Source organism: Bufo gargarizans, chromosome 1, assembly GCF_014858855.1.
Source record: "Bufo gargarizans isolate SCDJY-AF-19 chromosome 1, ASM1485885v1, whole genome shotgun sequence".
NCBI lineage: Eukaryota > Metazoa > Chordata > Amphibia > Anura > Bufonidae > Bufo > Bufo gargarizans.
This window is the reverse complement of record NC_058080.1, coordinates 506,736,893-506,757,679: the sequence shown is the minus strand read 5'-3', so window position 1 is coordinate 506,757,679 and position 20,787 is coordinate 506,736,893. Positions and strand designations below refer to the sequence as shown.

The 20,787-nt window shown below is 45.4% G+C and overlaps 1 protein-coding gene across 2 annotated transcripts in view; it reads right to left on the bottom strand.

Moving 5' to 3' along the window:
- Positions 1–18,271, bottom strand: part of INPP5J (inositol polyphosphate-5-phosphatase J) — a 120,600-nt gene extending 102,329 nt beyond the window's left edge. Inside the window, exons 1-2 of one of the 2 annotated variants that reach the window (XM_044275261.1) lie at positions 18,207–18,271; positions 17,564–17,605 (exon numbers count right to left, since the gene is read on the bottom strand). In XM_044275261.1, the coding sequence (XP_044131196.1) occupies positions 17,564–17,605; positions 18,207–18,242 (78 nt within the window). In that variant the 5' untranslated portion in view covers positions 18,243–18,271. Of the gene's footprint in view, positions 1–15,336; positions 15,446–17,563; positions 17,606–18,206 lie in introns of those variants that run through there. The other variant, XM_044275260.1, reaches the window with a different exon arrangement.
- Positions 18,272–20,787: the final 2,516 nt, after the last annotated feature.

The following is a 20,787-nucleotide window of genomic DNA, read 5'->3' as shown; positions in this document are numbered from 1 at the left end:
ATTCCCAAAGTCCTGAAACAAGGACTATATTACATTTGTGGTAACAGAGCCTACTCATGGCTCCCTATGGGGGCATGGGGCAACTGTACCATAGGAAGAGTTGTCCCAGCCATCAGACGACGCACAAACATTTCACTTACTGATGCCCCTGAAACTCTTCTTGGGATGACTAGAAACAAACGAGAGTTATTCACATCAGCAGATAAAGCCTGGATGTGGTTCCCTTCTTGGACAGGTTGGGGAATTGAGTTAGCAAATAAATTAAACAAATATGCAAATATCATGGATGGAATTATTAATGAGACCACAAGTTCAATCCATGCCCTTAATGAGGAACTGGCACAAGTCAGGAAAGTGGCTCTCCAAAATAGGATGGCCTTAGACTACCTCCTAGCTATAGAGGGTGGGACTTGTGCTATCATAGGAGAAGAATGCTGCACCTGGGTTGAAGATTCACATGATCCCATAGAGGCCCACATGAATAAGGTAAAGGAATTGCAACAAAAAGCTAGAGACATAGCTAAAGAAGGATGGAACCCCTTCTCTTGGATGGGGTCTATAGGTGTCTGGTTCAACAATATGATCTCTGATTTACTGAAGCCCATAGTGGTAGTGATAGGCCTGGTTTTGATACTGCTAATTGCTTGGAAATTACTAATGTTGTGTATTTCTCATTGCAGTAGGGGAAATTCCCTCCCTTGAAAATAGATGACACAACAGCCCTGGAGATGACAGTCTGAAGCTCCTGTGCTGCGATGTATCCCTAGTTGCTGTTGTCATCCACTTAGATAGTGTGTTTGTGTGTAGTATGTGGTTTTAATAAAATGTATGCTTAATCAAATGACAACTACTAGACAGGCTGGAATCGATGCTTGCATCGCATGGTCTATGCAGCTTATCTGTATACTCTGTGAAGTACGGCTGTCTAAGGGGTCATTTGTTTGTTTAGGCAGGTTAGTAGTTAGCAAGACACACATGATACAATGAAGCCTTCAGAAGGAAGAAAACGTCTACCACGTGAACAGAAAAATGAAAAAAAGGAGGGAAATGTTAAGGAAATTATCCAGCTTCTACTATGGATATAAAAGTGATTTTCATTTTATCTGTATACATGATATAATTTGCTGACATTTGAAAAGAAAACTATAGAAGAAGTGAACTGTGTGTGTTAAGATAAGATAACATTTGTACTACTCCTTGTAATTTTGCCTCTTTTGCTTAAAATTCTAAACCCATTAGTTAACACATTTTTTGTAAAGTGAAACTTGAAAAATAACTAACCAATCAATAGATGGATTCAAAAGCCATTATTGAAATGTCTGTAAACCAATCATGTTTTACTTTGAGGGGTTACACCCTGTGAACTGTGTATAAATAAAGGGTGCAGGACACTTTCACTTTAGGGTCCTGACAAGGTTTTGAACTATACTCAGACTTCTGTCATTTTCCTCCGTCGACGTCATTCACCTGAACACGAGGCAACGATCATCACGTGGCTGACCTTTGGCCTGCCGCAACACTAACCTGTTCTAAAAGGGCCCTGAGTCTATAACACTACAAAGCAACATGAAGACCAAGAGCGATCCAAACAGGTCAGAAACAAAGGTTGTGGAGAGGTACAGAACAGGGCTGGGTTATGGAAAATGTATCCCAAACTCTAAATATCTCACAGAGCACCTAGAAACCTGATCCACCAAAACCCACAGACCGGGCAAGTAGGACTTTAACCAGAGATTTAACAAAGACACCAACGATAACGCTGAAGGGGCTTCAAAGATCCACAGCGGAGATGGATATATCTGTCAATAGGACCATCATAAGTTTCACATTCCACTGGTGAGCGGTCAGCAAAAAAAGCTATTGGTTATAGAAAAATATATGAAAACACACTGGGGGAGATTTATCAAACTGGTGTAATGTAGAACTGGCTTAGTTGCCCATAGCAACCAATCAGATTCCACCTTTCCTTTTCCAAAGGAGCTGTGAAAAATGAAAGGTGGAATCTGATTGGTTTCTATGGGCAACTAAGCACGCTCTACAGTTTGATAAATCTCCCCCACTGAGTTCACTCAACAGCATGTAGCAAACTCCCCAAATACATGGAAGAAGGTTATCTGGTCAGATGAGACCATCATGGAAAAAGCTATGCGTGGCACAAACCCATACGTCCCATCACCCCAAGAACACCATTTCCATAGAGAAGCATGGCGGCAGCAGAATTGTTCTGTAGCGGCTGCATTTCATCATCAGGGACTGGAAAACTGGTCAAGATTGAAAGAAAGGAGGCAGTAAATGCAGTTCTTGAAGAAACCCTGCTTCAGTGTGCCAGAGAGATGAGACTTTGATGAAGGTTTACCTTCAAATGGGACTTTGTAAATGGGACAGTATGTAATTGAAGGAAAAGTCGGCGTTAAAAGTTATTGCGCAATAGGGAGTGAATACTAATGCACATTAAAGTTCTATGTTTTTTTGTCTTAATTACTGTTTATGTCCCAGAAAAAAAAAATTGCACCTTTAAAGTGGTATGCATGTCGTATAAATCAAATGGTACAAACCCCCAAAATCCATCTTACTTCTAGGAACAAGAAAAAATATGGGTGGGAATACCACTGTGTTAGTAATTAAGTAAGACACCGCATAAGTACTTCCTTTAGGGAACATTCACAACATTCACAAGTGAAAGAAAAATCCATTAAAAACAAATACACTGGGCAACCAATCAGATTTCACCTTTCATTTTCAGAGCTTGTTTGGAAAATGAAAGGTAGAATCTGGTTGCAATGGACAGCTAAGCCAGTTTTCTTTTACACTAGTTTGATAAATCTCACCAACTGGACTTCCGGTTCCGGCGCTGGTATGAGGAGTCGCGCTTAGCGGAGCTCCGGCACTCTCCCGGATAGCATTACCCTCTGATCGCCGCCCGCGGGCTCAGTTAACCGCACAAAGTGTGGTGAGTGTCAGCAGTAAGCTCACCTAGTATGGAGAGGTAACTGCTTCGTAGCGGGAAGAGGACGGAGACGAGCCGCGGCCAGAGCGGGTGCATAAGGAGGCTAAGATGGCGGCCGAACATGAGGTCGTGCCGCACATTGCTGAACCGAACCAGCTTTTGCTCTCCTCACAGAAGGATATGTTTAATCATACTCCGCTACCAGCTGCGGATCTCAAGAGGTTGGCGATAGAGGTTGCCGCACACCTGCCAACTGATCTCAAGTCCACGCTAGCAGCGACGATACAGGAATCCCTCACAGAGCTGCAGGAAGCCTACAACCAGCAGGGGTACCGCATAGAGGAGCTTGAACAGGGGACGTCCTGTGTGGAAGAGGAACTACAAGGCACGAATTCACGAGTGAAAACGCTACTGCAAACGGTGAATGAGCTGAGAGACAAGGTAGATACCTTGAAAACCGCTCACGTCGCAGCAACCTCAGGTTAGTGGGTCTCCCAGAGGACATACCGGGTTCGGAACTTAAACATATTTGTGAGTTAGAACTCCCCAGAGCGCTGGGACTGTCGATTCCCCGCAAAGTAGAAAGAGCGTGTTGCGGCAGGCCAAGGGTCAGCCACGTGATGATCGTTGCTTCGTGTTCAGGTGAATGACGTCGACGGAGGAAAATGACAGAAGTCTGAGTATAGTTCAAAACCTTGTCAGGACCCTAAAGTGAAAGTGTCCTGCACCCTTTATTTATACACAGTTCACAGGGTGTAACCCCTCAAAGTAAAACATGATTGGTTTACAGACATTTCAATAATGGCTTTTGAATCCATCTATTGATTGGTTAGTTATTTTTCAAGTTTCACTTTTACAAAAATGTGTTAACTAATGTATTTAGAATTTTTAGCAAAAGAGGCAAAATTACAAGGAGTAGTACAAATGTTATCTTATCTTAACACACACAGTTCACTTCTATAGTTTTTTTTTTGCTTACGCTTGTTCTTTTCAAATGTCAGCACATTATATCACGTATACAGAGAAAATGAAAAACATTTTATGAATTTTATATCCACTTTCAGAAAAGCTGGATAATTTCCTTAACAAGCGCATAGGTTGGGGTCATTACAAAGCCCTCCTGGGGATCCAAGGAGATATCTAGATGGTCTCAGAGGGGTAGACAGGTCATAATGAAGTACCTTGATTTCTCTGATAAGGAGGACATTATGCGTTCTTTTAGGGCGCGAAAGGAACCACTGACTTACAGGGGGCAAAAAATCATGCTCTTCAATGATTACTCTGCAGTGATCACAAAAAAAAGGAGAGGTTTTAGTGAAATATGCACGTCATTGTTTCAAAGGAAAATCCGTTTCCAACTACTCTACCCAGCAGTTTTGAAGGTGAAGTGTGCGGACGGAGTTTATAGGAACTTTAATAACGCCTCAGATGCTGCAGCTTTTTTTGCTCAAGGCCCATACATCTCAGATCAGGAGGATCAGGCGGAGAAGGAAAGAAAAGGGCCGAATACCACACAGCTTACTTCGCAAGGGACTTTTCGTGACAAGTCGCAGCGGAAAGAGGAGGTTTTCACTCCTTCGTCTAGTAACCAAAGGCGGCAGCGAAAGTAAAGATCGCTATACATAGCGTAGGAACACCTCCGTAAAGGAGGGGGGGGGGGAGTTTGAAAAGGGGGCTGTTTTGATCTAGTAGCTTTCGCCCTCTGATGTGAGCAAAACAGAAGGGAGTATGTGGAATTTATTATGGTACCAGAAAAAAGTGAAGTCCACGATGTGATGTTTTGTTTACTATCTTATACAGGATATTCAATGCTGTTCTTATATGTTCTTTATGCAAGTTACAGTCATGTTAGAATTTTCCTGCTAACTTTCAATGCATAACTTTCAATGTGATAGCCGGGGGGAGAGTACTTTGAAAATGTGGTGTAATGGTTAAGATTATTACTTGGAACGTCAAGGGCCTGCGTTCCCCGCAGAAACGCATAATGGTGTTACGTCATCTGAAGGTGTGATTCATAAGAGATCGTTCGGCGGTCACCAACATACGTAGGGTCCTGGCGGTTTTAGATGAGGTCAGCCGGAGAAAGGGGGATGGGTCGGCACCCTCCATAGTCACCCTAGACGCTGAGAAAGCCTTTGATAAAATACACTGGGAGTGGCTAGGGAGGGTGCTGGACAAGTTTGGGGTGAGGGGCTCTTTCAGAGAGTACCTATCTCAGCTATACACAACCCCTATGGCCAGGATAGGTATGCAGGGCTTTCTCTCCAACCCTTATAGCTTGCATAGAGGAACCAGGCAGGGTTGTCCCTAATCCCCCCTGCTGTTCGACCTGGCTGTGGAGCCACTGGTTTAACTTTTAAACTCTGGTGGGACTTTTGAAGGCATCAAAATAGGGAACACTGAATTGAAAGCTATTTTCTTCACTGATGATATACTTTTATTTATGGAGAACCCTGTTTCAGAGCTACAGAAGGTACTGAATACTATAGCGGATTTTGGTCAGTTTTCAGGCTTCAAGATAAATGTGTCCAAGTGTGCTCTTTTACAGTTACGGAGGGAGGGGACAGGAGTGAACCGGGGGAATGCTATAGGCGGAATACCAGTAGCTAAAGATTACATTACATATTTAGGGATCAAGATAGGTTCCAGAGCAGAGTCCCTTAAAGGGACTCTGTCACCAGTTTCTAACCCCCCCTTTTAAAACTATTGTTCTCTCCATGGTGCCCTTGTCATTACAAAGCTGTTGTTATAAGATAAATCCGCCGTGTAGTTTTGATAAAAATCGCTTTTATCTAACCTGTCAATCTTCTGGATAAGGTGCCCAGGGCGTTTCTGAAGGTCTGAATCTGCCGCTCTCCGCCGCCGCCGTTGGTGCCCAGCTCCTCCCATGATCCTTTCAGCGCCACCTAGATGTAATGAAATCCGCCTCCGGCTCTCCTCAGTGCCCCCTCCTCCTTTTCAAAGATCCCGCGCGTGCGCACAGGCCTGTGCCTGATGCGCCCGTGCGGACTTTTAGATTCTGCCTCGTTGAGCGAAGTGCGCATGCGCGCGCACGCGCGCGAACATGCGCGAACGCGCGCGAATGCGCGCTTCGCTCAACGAGGCAGAATCTAAAAGTCCGCACGGGCGCATCAGGCACAGGCCTGTGCGCACGCGCGGGATCTTTGAAAAGGAGGAGGGGGCACTGAGGAGAGCCGGAGGCGGATTTCATTACATCGAGGTGGCGCTGAAAGGATCATGGGAGGAGCTGGGCACCAACGGCGGCGGCGGAGAGCGGCAGATTCAGACCTTCAGAAACGCCCTGGGCACCTTATCCAGAAGATTGACAGGTTAGATAAAAGCGATTTTTATCAAAACTACACGGCGGATTTATCTTATAACAACAGCTTTGTAATGACAAGGGCACCATGGAGAGAACAATAGTTTTAAAAGGGGGGGTTAGAAACTGGTGACAGAGTCCCTTTAAATTATACCCCTCTCCTGAACAGGGTGACGCATGAGTTGCGCAAATGGCAGAATCTACCCCTATCCCTACTAGGCAGAATTCATCTAGTCAAAATGATCAGTTTCTCTAGACTTCTCTACCCACTCCAAACGTTGCCCTTACTGATTAAGCACATAGACATCACCAGATTTCATAGCGAAGTGACACACTTTATCTGGAAAGGTGAAAGACCATGAATCAGTCTGAGGAAGCTTATGGCCCTTAAAATTAAGGGGGGACTGAATATGCCTGACATCAGACTATACAATCATGCGTGTCTTCTTAGACATATTATTGATTGGTTACGCCATACTAATTTTCACTCTGACTATGCATTGGAGAAGGAACTTTGTGCACCATGGGATCCTTGCACCTTGTTACACACGGCCTTAAGAGCCCTCCCCATGCATCTGCGGAATTCGATTATATTCTGACACACTTGGGCAGCTTGGCGAACGATTAGGAAGAACCTACGACTTTGCCAGAGGGTGTCGAAATATATGCCTTTGTGGGGGCATCCGGAATTCGAGCAGGGGAGGAGTAATGCTCTGTTTAAGGAATGGAAACAGAAGGGAATACTAACAACCCAACAATTGTTACATACAGCCGGGAATAGATGGCTGTCATATCAGGAGATAAGGGACTTTTTCCAACTGAGTCCTTTTCAAATTATTCAATATGCCCAGGTCAAAAAATTCCTGACTGATAGGCTGAGGGATGTTTCAAAGGAATCAACGAAAAATTATTTTGACAAGATAGTACTAAAGGGTACAGGCCCACAGTCCATTTCTCTCTTGTATTCCCAATTACGAGAGATCTTGGGGGATGGTCTGCCACATCTGGCTTTTCGCCCATGGGCCCGAATTTTGGAGGACGATGAGGCATGGGAGAAGATCTTAAAAGGTTGGTGGGCTTTAAGGAACTCTATTGTCAACAAAACATGGAGGGACTCACATTTTAGGTTAATGCATAATGCCATTTAAGCTTTTCTCAGATCAGGGAAGGGGGAGGGGGACTATAAATGAACAATTGAAAGTGGGGATCGAATTGTATGGATCATTTACTTTTTAGATGATTGATGCAAAAGTCATCATTATTCTATTTTCTTTCTCCATGTAAGAAATGTCTCTTTATGGATATGATTTGTAACCGACAAGTTATGTTTTAACTTAATCTGTACATGCCTTTTCCTGCAATAATAAAAAAATTTGTTAAAAAAATAAAAAATCTCACCAACTGAGTTTTTCATGGCCATTTTGCATCCGTGTAGTCATGCATTTTCTGGCCATCTATCCATTTTTAATGGCTATTTTGTATCAGTTTTTGTATGGCCATTAAAAACTGATGAATTTCATTGGCTTTTTTTTTTTCTTCATAAACCTCAGCAGTGCCCTCTGTATATAGTATCACCCCCATAGTGCCCCCAGTATTATAAATGGCCCCCATAGTGTCCCGGTAGCATATATCCCCACATAGTTTCCAGGCAGCAGGAACCTGATGCTCCCAGTGTGGTGAGCACAGGTCCTGCTGCATTCAGTAAGGAGCGAGTGCTCCTTCGTGTGCAAGCAATTGCTGTATTTTTGTATTTTATTTTTTATACCCTGAAAGGCCATTTTTTCCTTAGTGTACCCATTTATGATGGCCATTAGACGGGTCCAATCCTGTCTAAGGCTACTTTCACACTAGCGTTCGATCGGATCCGTTCTGAACGGATCCGATCATAATAATGCAGACGGAGGCTCCGTTCAGAACGGATCCGTCTGCATTATATTGGCAAAAAAAAGCTAAGTGTGAAATTAGCCTGAGCGGATCCGTCCAGACTTTTACATTGAAAGTCAATGGGGGACGGATCCGCTTGAAGATTGAGCCATATTGTGGCATCTTCAAACGGATCCGTCCCCATTGACTTACATTGTAAGTCTGGACGGATCCGCACGCCTCCGCACGGCCAGGCAGACACCCGAACGCTGCAAGCAGCGTTCAGGTGTCCGCCTGCTGAGCGGAGCGGAGGCTGAACGCCGCCAGACTGATGCAGTCTGAGCAGATCCGCATCCATTCAGACTGCATCAGGGCTGGACGGAAGCGTTCGGGTCCGCTCGTGAGCCCCTTCAAACGGAGCTCACGAGCGGACAGCCGAACGCTAGTGTGAAACTAGCCTAACGCTGGGTTCACACCTGAGCGTTTTACAGCGCGTTCCTACGCGCTGTAAAACGCACAACAGGCAAGAACCAATGATTCCCTATGGGAATGGTTCTCACCTGGGCGTTTTACAGCGCGTACGATCGCGCTGTAAAACGCCTGACGCTCAAACAAGTGCTTGAGCTTTTTTTTGGGCGTTTGTCGCGCGTTCCCGCACATAGAAATTCGGGAACGCGTGACAATGTGTGAACGCCAATCTCTGTATGCGCGATTGTAAACGCCCGTACAATCGCGCATACAGAGCGCTCGTTTCCGAACGCTCAGGTCTGAACCCAGCGTAAATGGGCATTAAAATCTTTCTCATTGATTTCAATAGGGCCCACCTGGCTATGAAAACAACCAGAAATAGGACATGTCCAATTTTTTGACAGCCATTATTGACTGACGATTTAAAAAGAAACAGTCACCAGAATAGTCCCATAAACTTTAATTGGTCCTATAAAGGGCCGCGTGACAGCCTCGTTTTTGTGTAAATGAGACTTTATATTTCTTTTTCACTTCTGGCTTTGGGCCAAAGACTATATAAAAAACTGTCACAAAAATTCAGGTTTGTGTGAAACCAGGGTTTACACAGTTTTTACATGGTGTTTTTGTGCGGACTTTTGCATTATTTGCTACATTTTTATATGTTTTTTGGTGTGTGTTTTTTAATGAAAAAACTCCAACTACAGATACCAGCTGAACGTTTAGGCTGAGTTCACACGAGCGTGACAGATTAGGTCCAGATGCGTTCAGTTAAACTCGCACCATTTTGCAAGCAAGTTCAGTCAGTTTTGGCTGCAATTGCGTTTAGTTGTTCAGTTTTTTCCGCGCGGGTGCAATGCGTTTTGATGCGTTTTTCACGCGCGTGATAAAAAACTGAAGGTTTACAAACAACATCTCCTAGCAACCATCAGTGAAAACGCATTGCATCCGCACTTGCTTGCAGATGCAATGCGTTATTAACGCAGCCCCATTCACTTCTATGGAGCCAGGGCTGCGTTAAAAACGCAGAATATAGAGCATGCTGCGATTTTAAGGCTGGGTTCACACGGGCGTGTCCGGATTAGGTCCGGATGCGTCCCGGTGTATTGCGGCAAACCCGCGCGATTAGGTACGCAATTGCAGTCAGTTTTGACTGCGATTGCGTTCCGATGTTCAGTTTTTATCACGCGGGTGCAATGTGTTTTGCACTCGCGTGATAAAAAACCGACTGTGGTACCCAGACCCGAACTTCTTCACAGAAGTTCAGGTTTGGGTTAGTTGTAGTGTAGATTGTATTATTTTCCCTTATAACATGGTTATAAGGGAAAATAATAGCATTCTGAATACAGAATGCTTAGTACAAGGTCAATTGAGGGTTAAAAAAAATAAAAGAAATTAACTCACCTTGTCCTCTTCATCGCGCAGTTCCCGGTCTCTTCTGATGAGCTGTCGGCTAAAGGACCTTTGGTGACGTCAGATCACATGCTCCAATCACATGGTACATCACCACGGTGATTATTTCCTTTATATTTCCCCTTCCTTCTGAATTCGGCTAAAAAAACTGCATCAAAAACTCGGCGAAAAAAAAAAAACATACTTTTTTTTTAATGCTGTGTGTGAAATCCTGAAACCGAGATTTACTGTTGTAATGCAATAAAACTTGTTAGTACAGGGGTGAATACGTATGATGAATAGAGTTGAGCGCAAATATTCTATTAGCAAATTTTTATCTCGAATATTGCAACTTCGATAATTCGCGAATATTTCGAATATAGTGCTATATATTCGTTATAGCGAATATTCGGCATTTTTTCCCATCTGAACTTAAGCAGGGAGGAATCATGACTTTAGATGGAAAAAATTATGACTATTCGATATAATGAATATATAGCACTATATTCCATAGTGCTATATATTATTTTTTGACCCATGCCTGTATTGATCACGTAATATTCGCATATTACGCGAGCAATAAAAAAAAAGTAGAACATAATGAATATTTGAATTCGCAAATATTTGACGCATATTCTACGAAATATTTGCAAAGATTGTGAATTTGAATATGACCCCTGCCGCTCATCACTAATGATGAATGCTGTCGGTGCTTTTTCACATAGGAAAGCATCCGACAATATTTATTGTGCTAAAAGTAAAAGCGGAAAAAATAGTGCAGCATGCTGTGTCCGGTAAATGACAGACAGCATTATGGAAACAGAGCGTAAATATAATACACTATGGGCAGAATCACTGTATTGCAGCTTAATCACTGCAGAAAGGGGTCTCCATTTGGACAGCACATGATAAATGCGATGTGAATTATGTACGCAGCGTAATACAGTACCAGCAAAATGTCCTAGGTGCAGAAATTGTGCGGATTTTGAAATCTGCAGCATGTCATAAATAGGAATTATGTGGGTTTTTTGTGCCGTTTTGGCGCAGATTTCTTAAAGATTTTCTGCACATGTGCAGCTACCCATTAGGTCCCTTTCACACAAGCGAGTTTTCCGCGCGGGTGCAATGCGTGACGTGAACGCATAGCACCCGCACTGAATCCTGACCCATTCATTTCAATGTGTCTGTGTACATGAGTGTTTTTTTTTTTCACGCATCAGTTCTGCGTTACGTGAAAAACACAGCATATTCTATATTCTGCGTTTTTCATGCAGCCCTGGCCCCATAGAAGTGAATTGGGCTGCGTGAAAAACGCATTGCATCTGGAAGTGCAGAGGCAATGTGTTTTTCACTGATGGCTGCTAGGAGATTTTTTATCACGTGAGTGAAAAACGCATCAAAACGCATTGTACCCTCAAAAAACTGAAAAAAACTGAACAACTGAATGCAATTACAGACAAAACTGACTGAACTTGCGTGCAAAATGGTGCGAGTTTCACTGAACGTACCCTGAACGCATCCGGACCTAATCCGTCAAACTTGTGAAAGAGTCCTTAACGATCTTGTTTGCAGAATTTGAAGGCGGCGCAGACAGAAAAAAATAATCTCAAAACTGTGGTTTGAGAAAAACTAACAACTTCATTCAGTTTTCTATGGAAGAATTCTGTTTGTGGCTTTTTATGCATCAATTATTGAACTCATTCAGCTGCAAAACTATCAGGAAAAGTCACGGTAGAGCTTTGTGTCTCAACATGAGAAAGGAGTATAAATAGCCTGGTGACTGATAACCTTTTAGCTTATGATAATGTGTAGCTCTGCTCTTTCCAGTAATGGCTCACAAAGCGCAGGTACCCCAGGCCGCCTAGATTATTAATACATGTACAGTACACAGATAAAGGTTAATTATATCATCAAATGGAAACTGTTTGATTTCCAATTGATTGTGTTTGATATTAAAGTGTAGCTTTCATGTTTTTTGTTTTTTTTTTGCTAATGTGTGGGGCCAGGGATAGGGAACTTTTTTCCTAATATACTTTATTTAGAGAAATCTTAAATTTATATTACAAAACGTGTCCAGAAATGTCCCTTAGCAGCGGCCTCTTAAATGAGCGTGGCTAAGGCACATCTGTCTTCTTAATACAGTATAGTGCAGTATTGACTGGGAAGCCAGGCTTCTGTCCTCACTGCTCCCCCACATAGTGGACAGGACAGTAGTATCTGCAGACTAATTATATCTTTATTCTCCTTGCTATCTCTCACTGATCAGCGGGGCCAGCGCCAGGGCCGGCTCCAGGTTCATGTGGGCCCTTGGGCGATAAATCCCAGGGGGCCCCCTTGAGGCTTTTTTTTTTACATTTGCATGTCCCCCTGTGGCTCCCACACGGTATAATGACTCCCAGTGGCCCCTATACAGTATAATGACCACTAGTGGCCCTTCACACAGTATAATGACCCCCAATGCCCCCCCACACTGTATAATGACCCCTAGGGCCCCACACACAGTATAATGACCCAACAGCGGCCCTCCATTCAGAATAATAACCCCCAGTCGCCCCCCCATTCAGAATAATGACCCCAGTAGCCCCCACACTGGGGGAATACTGTATGGAGGGGGCACTGGGGGTCATTATACTGTATGGTGGTCACAGCACAATATACTGCCCCAGCAGAACCAAATACCACAGTGCAGCACAATATACTGCCCCAGCAGAACCACATATCACAGTGTAGCACAAAATACTGCCCCAGCAGAACCAAATACCACAGTGCAGCACAATATACTGCCCCAGCAGAACCAAATACCACAGTGCAGCACAATATACTGCCCCAACAGAACCAAATACCACAGTGCAGCACAATATACTGCCTCAGTAGAACTAAATACCACAGTGTAGCACAATATACTGCCTCGGCAGAACCAAATACCACAGTGCAGCACAATATACTGCCCCAGCAGAACCAAATACCACAGTGTAGCACAATATACTGCCTCGGCAGAACCAAATACCACAGTGCAGCACAATATACTGCCTCAGCAGAACTAAATACCACAGTGCAGCACAATATACTGCCCCAGCAGAACCAAATACCACAGTGCAGCACAATATACTGCCCCAACAGAACCAAATACCACAGTGCAGCACAATATACTGCCTCAGCAGAACCAAATACCACAGTGCAGCACAATATACCGACTCAGCAGAACTAAATACCACAGTGCGGCACAATATAACACCCCAGTAGAACCAAATGCCACAGTGCAGCACAATATACTCAGGAAAAAACAAAAACCACAGAGCCTCCTGCCCTACAGTATGAAGCTGTATCATTATCCTGAGGACGGCAGTATAATTCAGTTCAGGAGGGCACCTTCAGCCATAGGCCAGTTGCGTAAGTACCCGATGCTCCTACATTAATTAATGCGGAGAGCATCAGATCGTTATGTACCTTTCTGATAGCAAAGAGGAGGGATTAAGTGGTCCTCTGGACATCAGGCCACCAGGAAATTTCCATGTAGAGTATGGCCAATTTGCCCATGCCTCTACCATAAGCCGTCTTCAAAGGCATTTCAGAGAACTTGGCAGCACATCCAACCGGCCTCACAACCACAGACCACGTGTAACCACACCAGCCCAGGACCTCCACATCCAGCATGTTCACCTCCATGATCATCTGAGACCAGCCACCCAGACAGCTGCAGCAACAATCGGTTTGCATAACCAAAGGATTTCTGCACAAACTGTCAGAAACCGTCTCAGGGAAGCTCATCTGCATGCTCGTCGTCCTCATCGGGGTCTGGGCCTGACTGCAGTTCGTCGTCGTAACCGACTTGACTGGGCAAATGCTCACGTTCGATGGCATCTGGCACGTTGGAGAGGGGTTCTGTTCATGGATGAGTCCCGGTTTTCACTGTTCAGGGCAGATGGCAGACAGCGTGTGTGGCATTGTGTGGGTGAGCGGTTTCCTGATGTCAACATTGTGGATCGAATGGCCCATGGTGGCGGTGGGAATATAGTATGGGCAGGCGTATGTTATGGACAACTAACACAGGTGCATTTTATTGATGGCATTTTGAATGCACAAAAATACCGTGACGAGATCCTGAGGCCCAGTTTTGTGCCATTCATCCACGACCATCACCTCATGTTGTAGCATGATAATGCACGGCCCCATATTGCAAGGGTCTGTACACAATTCCTGGAAGCTGAAAACATCCCAGTTCTTGCATGGCCAGCATACTCACCGGACATGTCACCCACTGAGCATGTTTGGGATGCTCTGGATCAGCGTATACAACAGCGTGTTCCAGTTCCTGCCAATATTCTGCAACTTCGCACAACTATTGAAGAGGAGTGGACCAACATTCCACAGGCCACAATCAACAACCTGATCAACTCTATGCAACGGAGATGTGCTGCACTGCGTGAGGCAAATGATGGCCACACCAGATACTGACTTGTTTTCTGACCCCATCCCTCCAGTAAGGCAAAATTGTGTACATTTCTGAGTGTCCTTTTATTGTGGGCAGTCTAAGGCACACCTGTGCAATATTCATGCTGTCTAATCAGCAGCTTGATATGCCACACCTGTGAGGTGGGATGGATTATCTCGGCAAAGGAGAAGTGCTCACTAACACAGATTTAGACAGATTTGTGAACAATATTTGACAGTATTGCCGCTTGACATCTAGGAACTGGCTTTGCTATCAATGGGCAGAAGGTTGTGTTTTTTCAGGATTTTTCCTCAGAGGTCCAAAAGAAGCAATGTCAGGACGGTTTCTGGCTGCCCGTAATATGGCATCTTAGTCCCGGTAGTGAAGTAGTTTAATCTAAACAGGACGCTGGGGCGCTCCCGGCGGCAGCGGTCTGGTGGGAACTCGATGTGCCCGCTCTACCTCATACAACGATGAAAGCACCTCAGTGCCAAATACTTCTTTAAGCCAATTTTCAAAGTATGAAGTAGGGTCTTGCCTCTCACCTTTTTCAGGTATCCCCAGAAGCCGCACATTATTGCGTCTAAGACAGTTCTCTAAGTCATCAAACTTGGCGATTAGTGCTGAGATTTGCTGTTCGTGGATGCGGGACGCCCTGGTTAGAGGGGGTAACTTATCCTCCACCTCACTGACACGACCCTCCACCTTCACCATTCTTTCATTAACTTTCTGTAGGGCATGACGTTTAAAGGACAGTTCTTGCTTTAGGGACCCCACTTGCTGTTGTAATGCAGTCAGTGTCATTCCACACTGAGTAACAGCCTGGAAAACGTCTTTCAATGTAGGCTCTGCACTGTGGGTAGACAAGTCCCCCTCCTCCTCTGCCACCACTGCCGTCACAACCCCCGCTGCACCAACCTCCATATCAGCATGATCTCCTCCTGCAGAAGCCATCTCCAGATCAGGGATCCTCCCCTCCTCCTCCATATACGGCCCCTTCACCTCCGGCATTTGTTGTGGAGCCCTGGAGGTCATCGCACTCCGTGCTGTAGCCGGAGTACCTCCCGTCCTGCTGTGCCTCTTTACTGAAAGAAGCGTGCCAGCGCCATCTTGTGTCTCCCATTCGAAACCTCTAGCTGCCTCCCTGTGCTTTTTACCAGTGCCTCCGGCCATGGGACTTCCTTTAGATGCGCACCAGGGTAAGTATCCTTGCAGAGGACACCGGAGCAGTCTATTTGAGCAGTATTGGCGGGAGCAGACACACACTGCAGCTGCTCACATCCCCGGTCAAGCCACACCCCCTTGTCTGTAGTTTTCTGCTTCTCTCATCCAGCTGAGGCTGAAGGTGCTCAGGCTGGGTATATGACCGAGAGAAGGTTATTGCTGTCTTTCCTATACAGGGGATCTCCTGAATGCTATCACACAGCCTTCCCCTAGCAGGGGTGGCTGGCACACTGACTCTAACTTCCTTCTCCACCCATGCTGCAGGATGTGGGAACTGCCCACTCTCTCCACAAAGGGTGAGCTAAGCTGGAATAAACCATTCCAGCTCAGATATACTAAATTGAGACTTGTACCTTGCCAACGTGTTGCTGCCACCTACTGGTAACCAAGCAAATTACATGAACAGTTACATTTAACATGGTTTTATATGCACATTTGTGAAGACATAATATAAATTATATCAGATGACGGTATAAAGGCTCTTAAGACATAGTAGTAGGGTAGAGGCGTGTAGTAACACAACTCTGGGGTGTTACAGATCCGTTCTGAATGGATGCAGACAGATAAGTCCTCCTGATCTAAAAGGAAGACTTATCTGTGAAGCGTGTAACAACCAGAGGACTCACTGTAAAATTCCAAGGTGACAAGTGTTCTATCCTGGACAGCAAGCAGACAATAGCAAGTGCCAAGCAGGATGATCATCTATATCACCTCACTATAGTGAAGGAAAAGGTGAAACTATGTACACATAAGTACAATGACTGTATACACATATGGCACAGGCGTCTAGGTCACAGACACCCAGAATGCATACAGGAACTACAAAAGAGGAATCTGACAAAGGATCTAATAGTATCCACTTGTCCAGTTACTGTTAAAGGGAGTCTGTCAGCAGATTTACCCCTTTTTAACAGTTGCCATTCCGCTGTAGCCGCAAAACAGACGATTAACACAGTACCTTGATACGCTTTGGTGGACTTTTAAATCTGCCAAAAACGAACTTTGATGAGGGCTCGCAAGTGCCCAGGGCGGAGTCCACCGTGTTGGAGCCCAGGCAGCTCTGCCTCTTCGGCTCTTATCCCCGCCCAGCCTCCTCCTCTGCTCGCCTATCTGTTGTCTCTCCCCCTCAGCGAGATCCCGTGCCGATGCGATAACTTCCTTGGCCGGGGCATGCGCACTGCAATGCCCATTGCTGACACGGCATCGCAGTAGCTTATGCGCATGCCCCGACCAAGGAAGTCATCGCGTCGGCGCGGGATCTCGCTGAGGGGGAAAGACAACAGATAGGCGAGCAGAGGAGGAGGCTGGGCGGGGATAAGAGCCGAAGAGGCAGAGCTGCCTGGGCTCCAACACGGTGGACTCCGCCCTGGGCACTTGCGAGCCCTCATCAAAGTTCGTTTTTGGCAGATTTAAAAGTCCACCAAAGCGTATCAAGGTACTGTGTTAATCGTCTGTTTTGCGGCTACAGCATAATGGCAACTGTTAAAAAGGGGTAAATCTGCTGACAGACTCCCTTTAAGTGTGAATGTTGCATCAAATCCAAAGCTACAAGAGCAACACTTCCCAAAGTCAGTCAGAAGAGAGCTTCAAGACCACTTGAACTAATTCACAGTGATGTATGTGGTCCCCTAAACCCACCTACACCTGGAGGCAACAGGTACATAGTGACTTTCATAGACGACTATTCAAGATACACAATGACCTACCTAATGCAACACAAGAGTTAAATTCTTGACAAATTACAAGAAGGTGAATTCACAGGACATAAGATACAAGAAATTGGCAAACAGATGGATCTACATGCTTATTTATGTGGACGATATCCTGATTTGTTTTGAGCAAGAAGGGGATGAAGCAAAAAATACTGCAAACCCTAAATCAGCACTTTGAGACCAAAGATCTTGGCGACATAAAGAATTACCTCAGCATTCAGATTGAGAGAGAGGAAGATGGCAGCTTTCTCCTGAACCAAAGACACAAAATACAAGAAATTATTGAAACATTTGGAATGGAAGATGCCAAACCAGTAAAGTCTCCCATGGAAACCAACTACCTGAAGGAGATGAACAGCCAAGATACCCGGTTACCAACTAATACTCAGTACCGGAAAGCAATAGGGAAATTGCTGTACCTTACCACTGCTACAAGGCCTGACATTGCAGCAACTATTGAAATCCTATGCAGAAAGGTTTTCAATGCCAAGTTAGATGGACTGGAATGCTGTAAAGCGAATAATTTGCTACCTTAAAGGCACTTTGCACTACAAGGTAAAGTTACCAGCGAGTGATGTAAGCACCCTAACAGGATATGTGGATGCTGACTGGGCCGGAGACACCAGTGACAGAAAATCTACCAGTGGCTACTTATTTCTTCTGTCAGGAGGTGCTATCTGTTGGACTAGCAGAAAGCAGCTCTCTGTTACACTATCTTCTAGTAAAGTATGTTGCAGCAGCGCAGGCAAGCCAAGAAGTTATATGGCTGAGACAACTGTTAACAGACTTGGGTCAACCACAGTTGCAACCAACAAAAATCTTTGAGGACAATCGAGGATGCCTTTGACTTACCCAGATGGAAAGAGTTAACTTGAGAACCAAGCACATTGATGTGAAGTTCCACTTTCTTAAGGATCTCCAAGAACAGGGACTTCTTGAGTTACTTTATTTCCCAACTGAGGATATGACAGCAGATAGTGCTGAAAAACACTCAAGGCTTACAAAGAAGATGGGTTTAACGGACTAAGCCTTAGCTGTTGAAAAGGGGTGTTAGAGATACAGTACAATAACTTACAGCTTAGTCTATTGCTGGATTGACTGCAGTTCATAGATATAATACTAGATGTCACTGTTACTTTGTAGTCTCTCTATGCATTTCTATGATTTCTTTTTTCCTGTCTGTGCCAGTCACCATGTAAGGTGAACTTCTGTTATTGCACGCATGTTCCAATAAAGCCAGTTCCTGTTAATCCACAATGTCTGATCTGAATGGACTCCGTTGCACCCAGCAATCCTACCCTACATTTTTGGCTCTCAATAACTGATGGAAATAACTGACAAAATAACTGAAGTGTGAACTTGGCCTAACCTCCACTACAGATTTTGGCTCACAATCACTGATCAAACACTGACTGTGTGAAAGCAGCCCTAGGCCGCGTTTACATTTTCATTATGACATCCGTGAAAAAATCAGTATGTGTTTCATGCGTTTATATGTTTAAATTGGACCAAACATGGACCCAACAAGAATGCCATCAGTGTCCATGTTTTTTCACGGACCAATAGACTATAATGGGCTTGTTTGGTCCACACCATGGACCAAAGTAGTGTATGCTTGTGTAATTTTTTCACTGACTCATGGTCAGTAAAAAAAAAAGAATGATCGGTGAACAAGCATATTAAAATCAATGGGTATGTGCAGGGGCGTAGCATGGGGGATGCCGGGGGGGTAGGGGGGGGTGCGTTGCCCCGCGCGCAAAATTGCTGGGGGCGCCAGGCAGCAAACACTTCAATGAGGGTCATGGGAGCCTATGGCTCCTGTCCCCTCCGTTCTTCCTCATAGGTTTCAGGCTGGTGGCCTGAAGCCTATGAGGCTGTAGAGTGAGCGTAGTGTCAAGAATGTAGTTGATCCTGGGAGGTATGATGTCAGGGGAAGAGGCAGAGTCTCGTCATCCAGGGGGTGGGGCCTAACGATGTGCAGGAGATTCTACAGAGCAGGAGCAGAGTCTGCAGGTAAGTATGTGGAGGAGAATAGTGACTGTTATTTTTACTTGGGGGGCTTTTTGCCGGGGCTGAAAGGAGAAGGAATCATCTTTGTATTGGAGACTGTATGTTAGAGGGGTCTGAAGAGAGGGTAGTGGGGAAGATATTTTTTACATGGGACTGTATGCTGAAGAGGCTGAAGGCAGGGGGGTGATATTATTTTACATGGGACTATATGCTGGAGGGGCTAAGGCAGAGAAGTGATGTGTTTTACATGGGACTGTATGCTGCAGGGGCTGAAGGCAGAGGGGGAGTTGTATCTTACATGGGACTGTATGCTGAAGGAGCTGAAGGCAGGGGGAGTGATGTATTTTACATTGAACTGTATGCTGGAGGGGGTGAAGGCAGGGGGAGTGATGTATTTTACATAGGACTGGATGCTGGAGGGGCTGAAGGCAGGACGAGTGATGCATTTTACATGGGACTGTGCAAGAAGGGCTGGAACGCAGGGGTGTGATGTATCTTACATGGGACTGTATGCTGGAGGGGCTGAAGGCAGACGGCAAAGAGAGGGAGTGTGATATTATTTACATAGCACTGTATGTTGGAGGGGCTGAAGGCAGGGAGTGATGTATTTTACATGAGACTGTATGCTGGAGGGGCTGAAGGCAGGGGGAAGGTTGTATCTTACATGGGACTGTATGCTGAAGGGGCTGAAGGGGGGGCATAATTATTACTATAATTGTGGTCAGGGCTAAGGATGGTGGAAGTGGGAAGGGGAAACCCTTAACCCTGAACCTAGTGGCTGGGGTGTGCCGGGAGCCACGATCGTGGATACGCCAAGAAAAGGGGGCATACCCAAGGTGAGAGTGGAAGAAAGGGGAGGGAGGGGCATGCCGCAGGAACGACAGGCTGGAGAGGAGGTGAGTGCCGGCCTAAATACTACATGCCCCTCCCACAACTACAGGCTGCGCCATTTGTGGTCAGGGCTAAGGATGGTGGAAGTGGGAAGGGGAAACCCTTAACCCTGAACCTAGTGGCTGGGGTGTGCCGGGAGCCACGATCGCGGGTACGCCAAGAAAAGGGGCCAAAGACTCTGAATAGGTAACATGGTTTTATTGAATATTACAAAGCCAGTGTACGGAAGGCCTGAGAGATTTCTGCCTGGGGATCTGGTATATAACGGGCGAAACAGGACGAACTCCAACGCCCCATGCAGCGAATGACATGTGCGGGGACCTGATGCTTAGAAGCTGCTGACGCAGCCCCAATGCGGAAGAAATGACCTGAAATAGTACTGGGGTCGTGACCCAACCCCTTCATCAGGGACCGGACGAGGGACATGAATTTCGATGTGGTGAGAGGCTTACCTACACAAGGCAGAAGAGGAGAGTCTGGTGGAGAGACCGTGAAGCAGGACGATAATTGCCACAGAACCTTGACCGGGCAC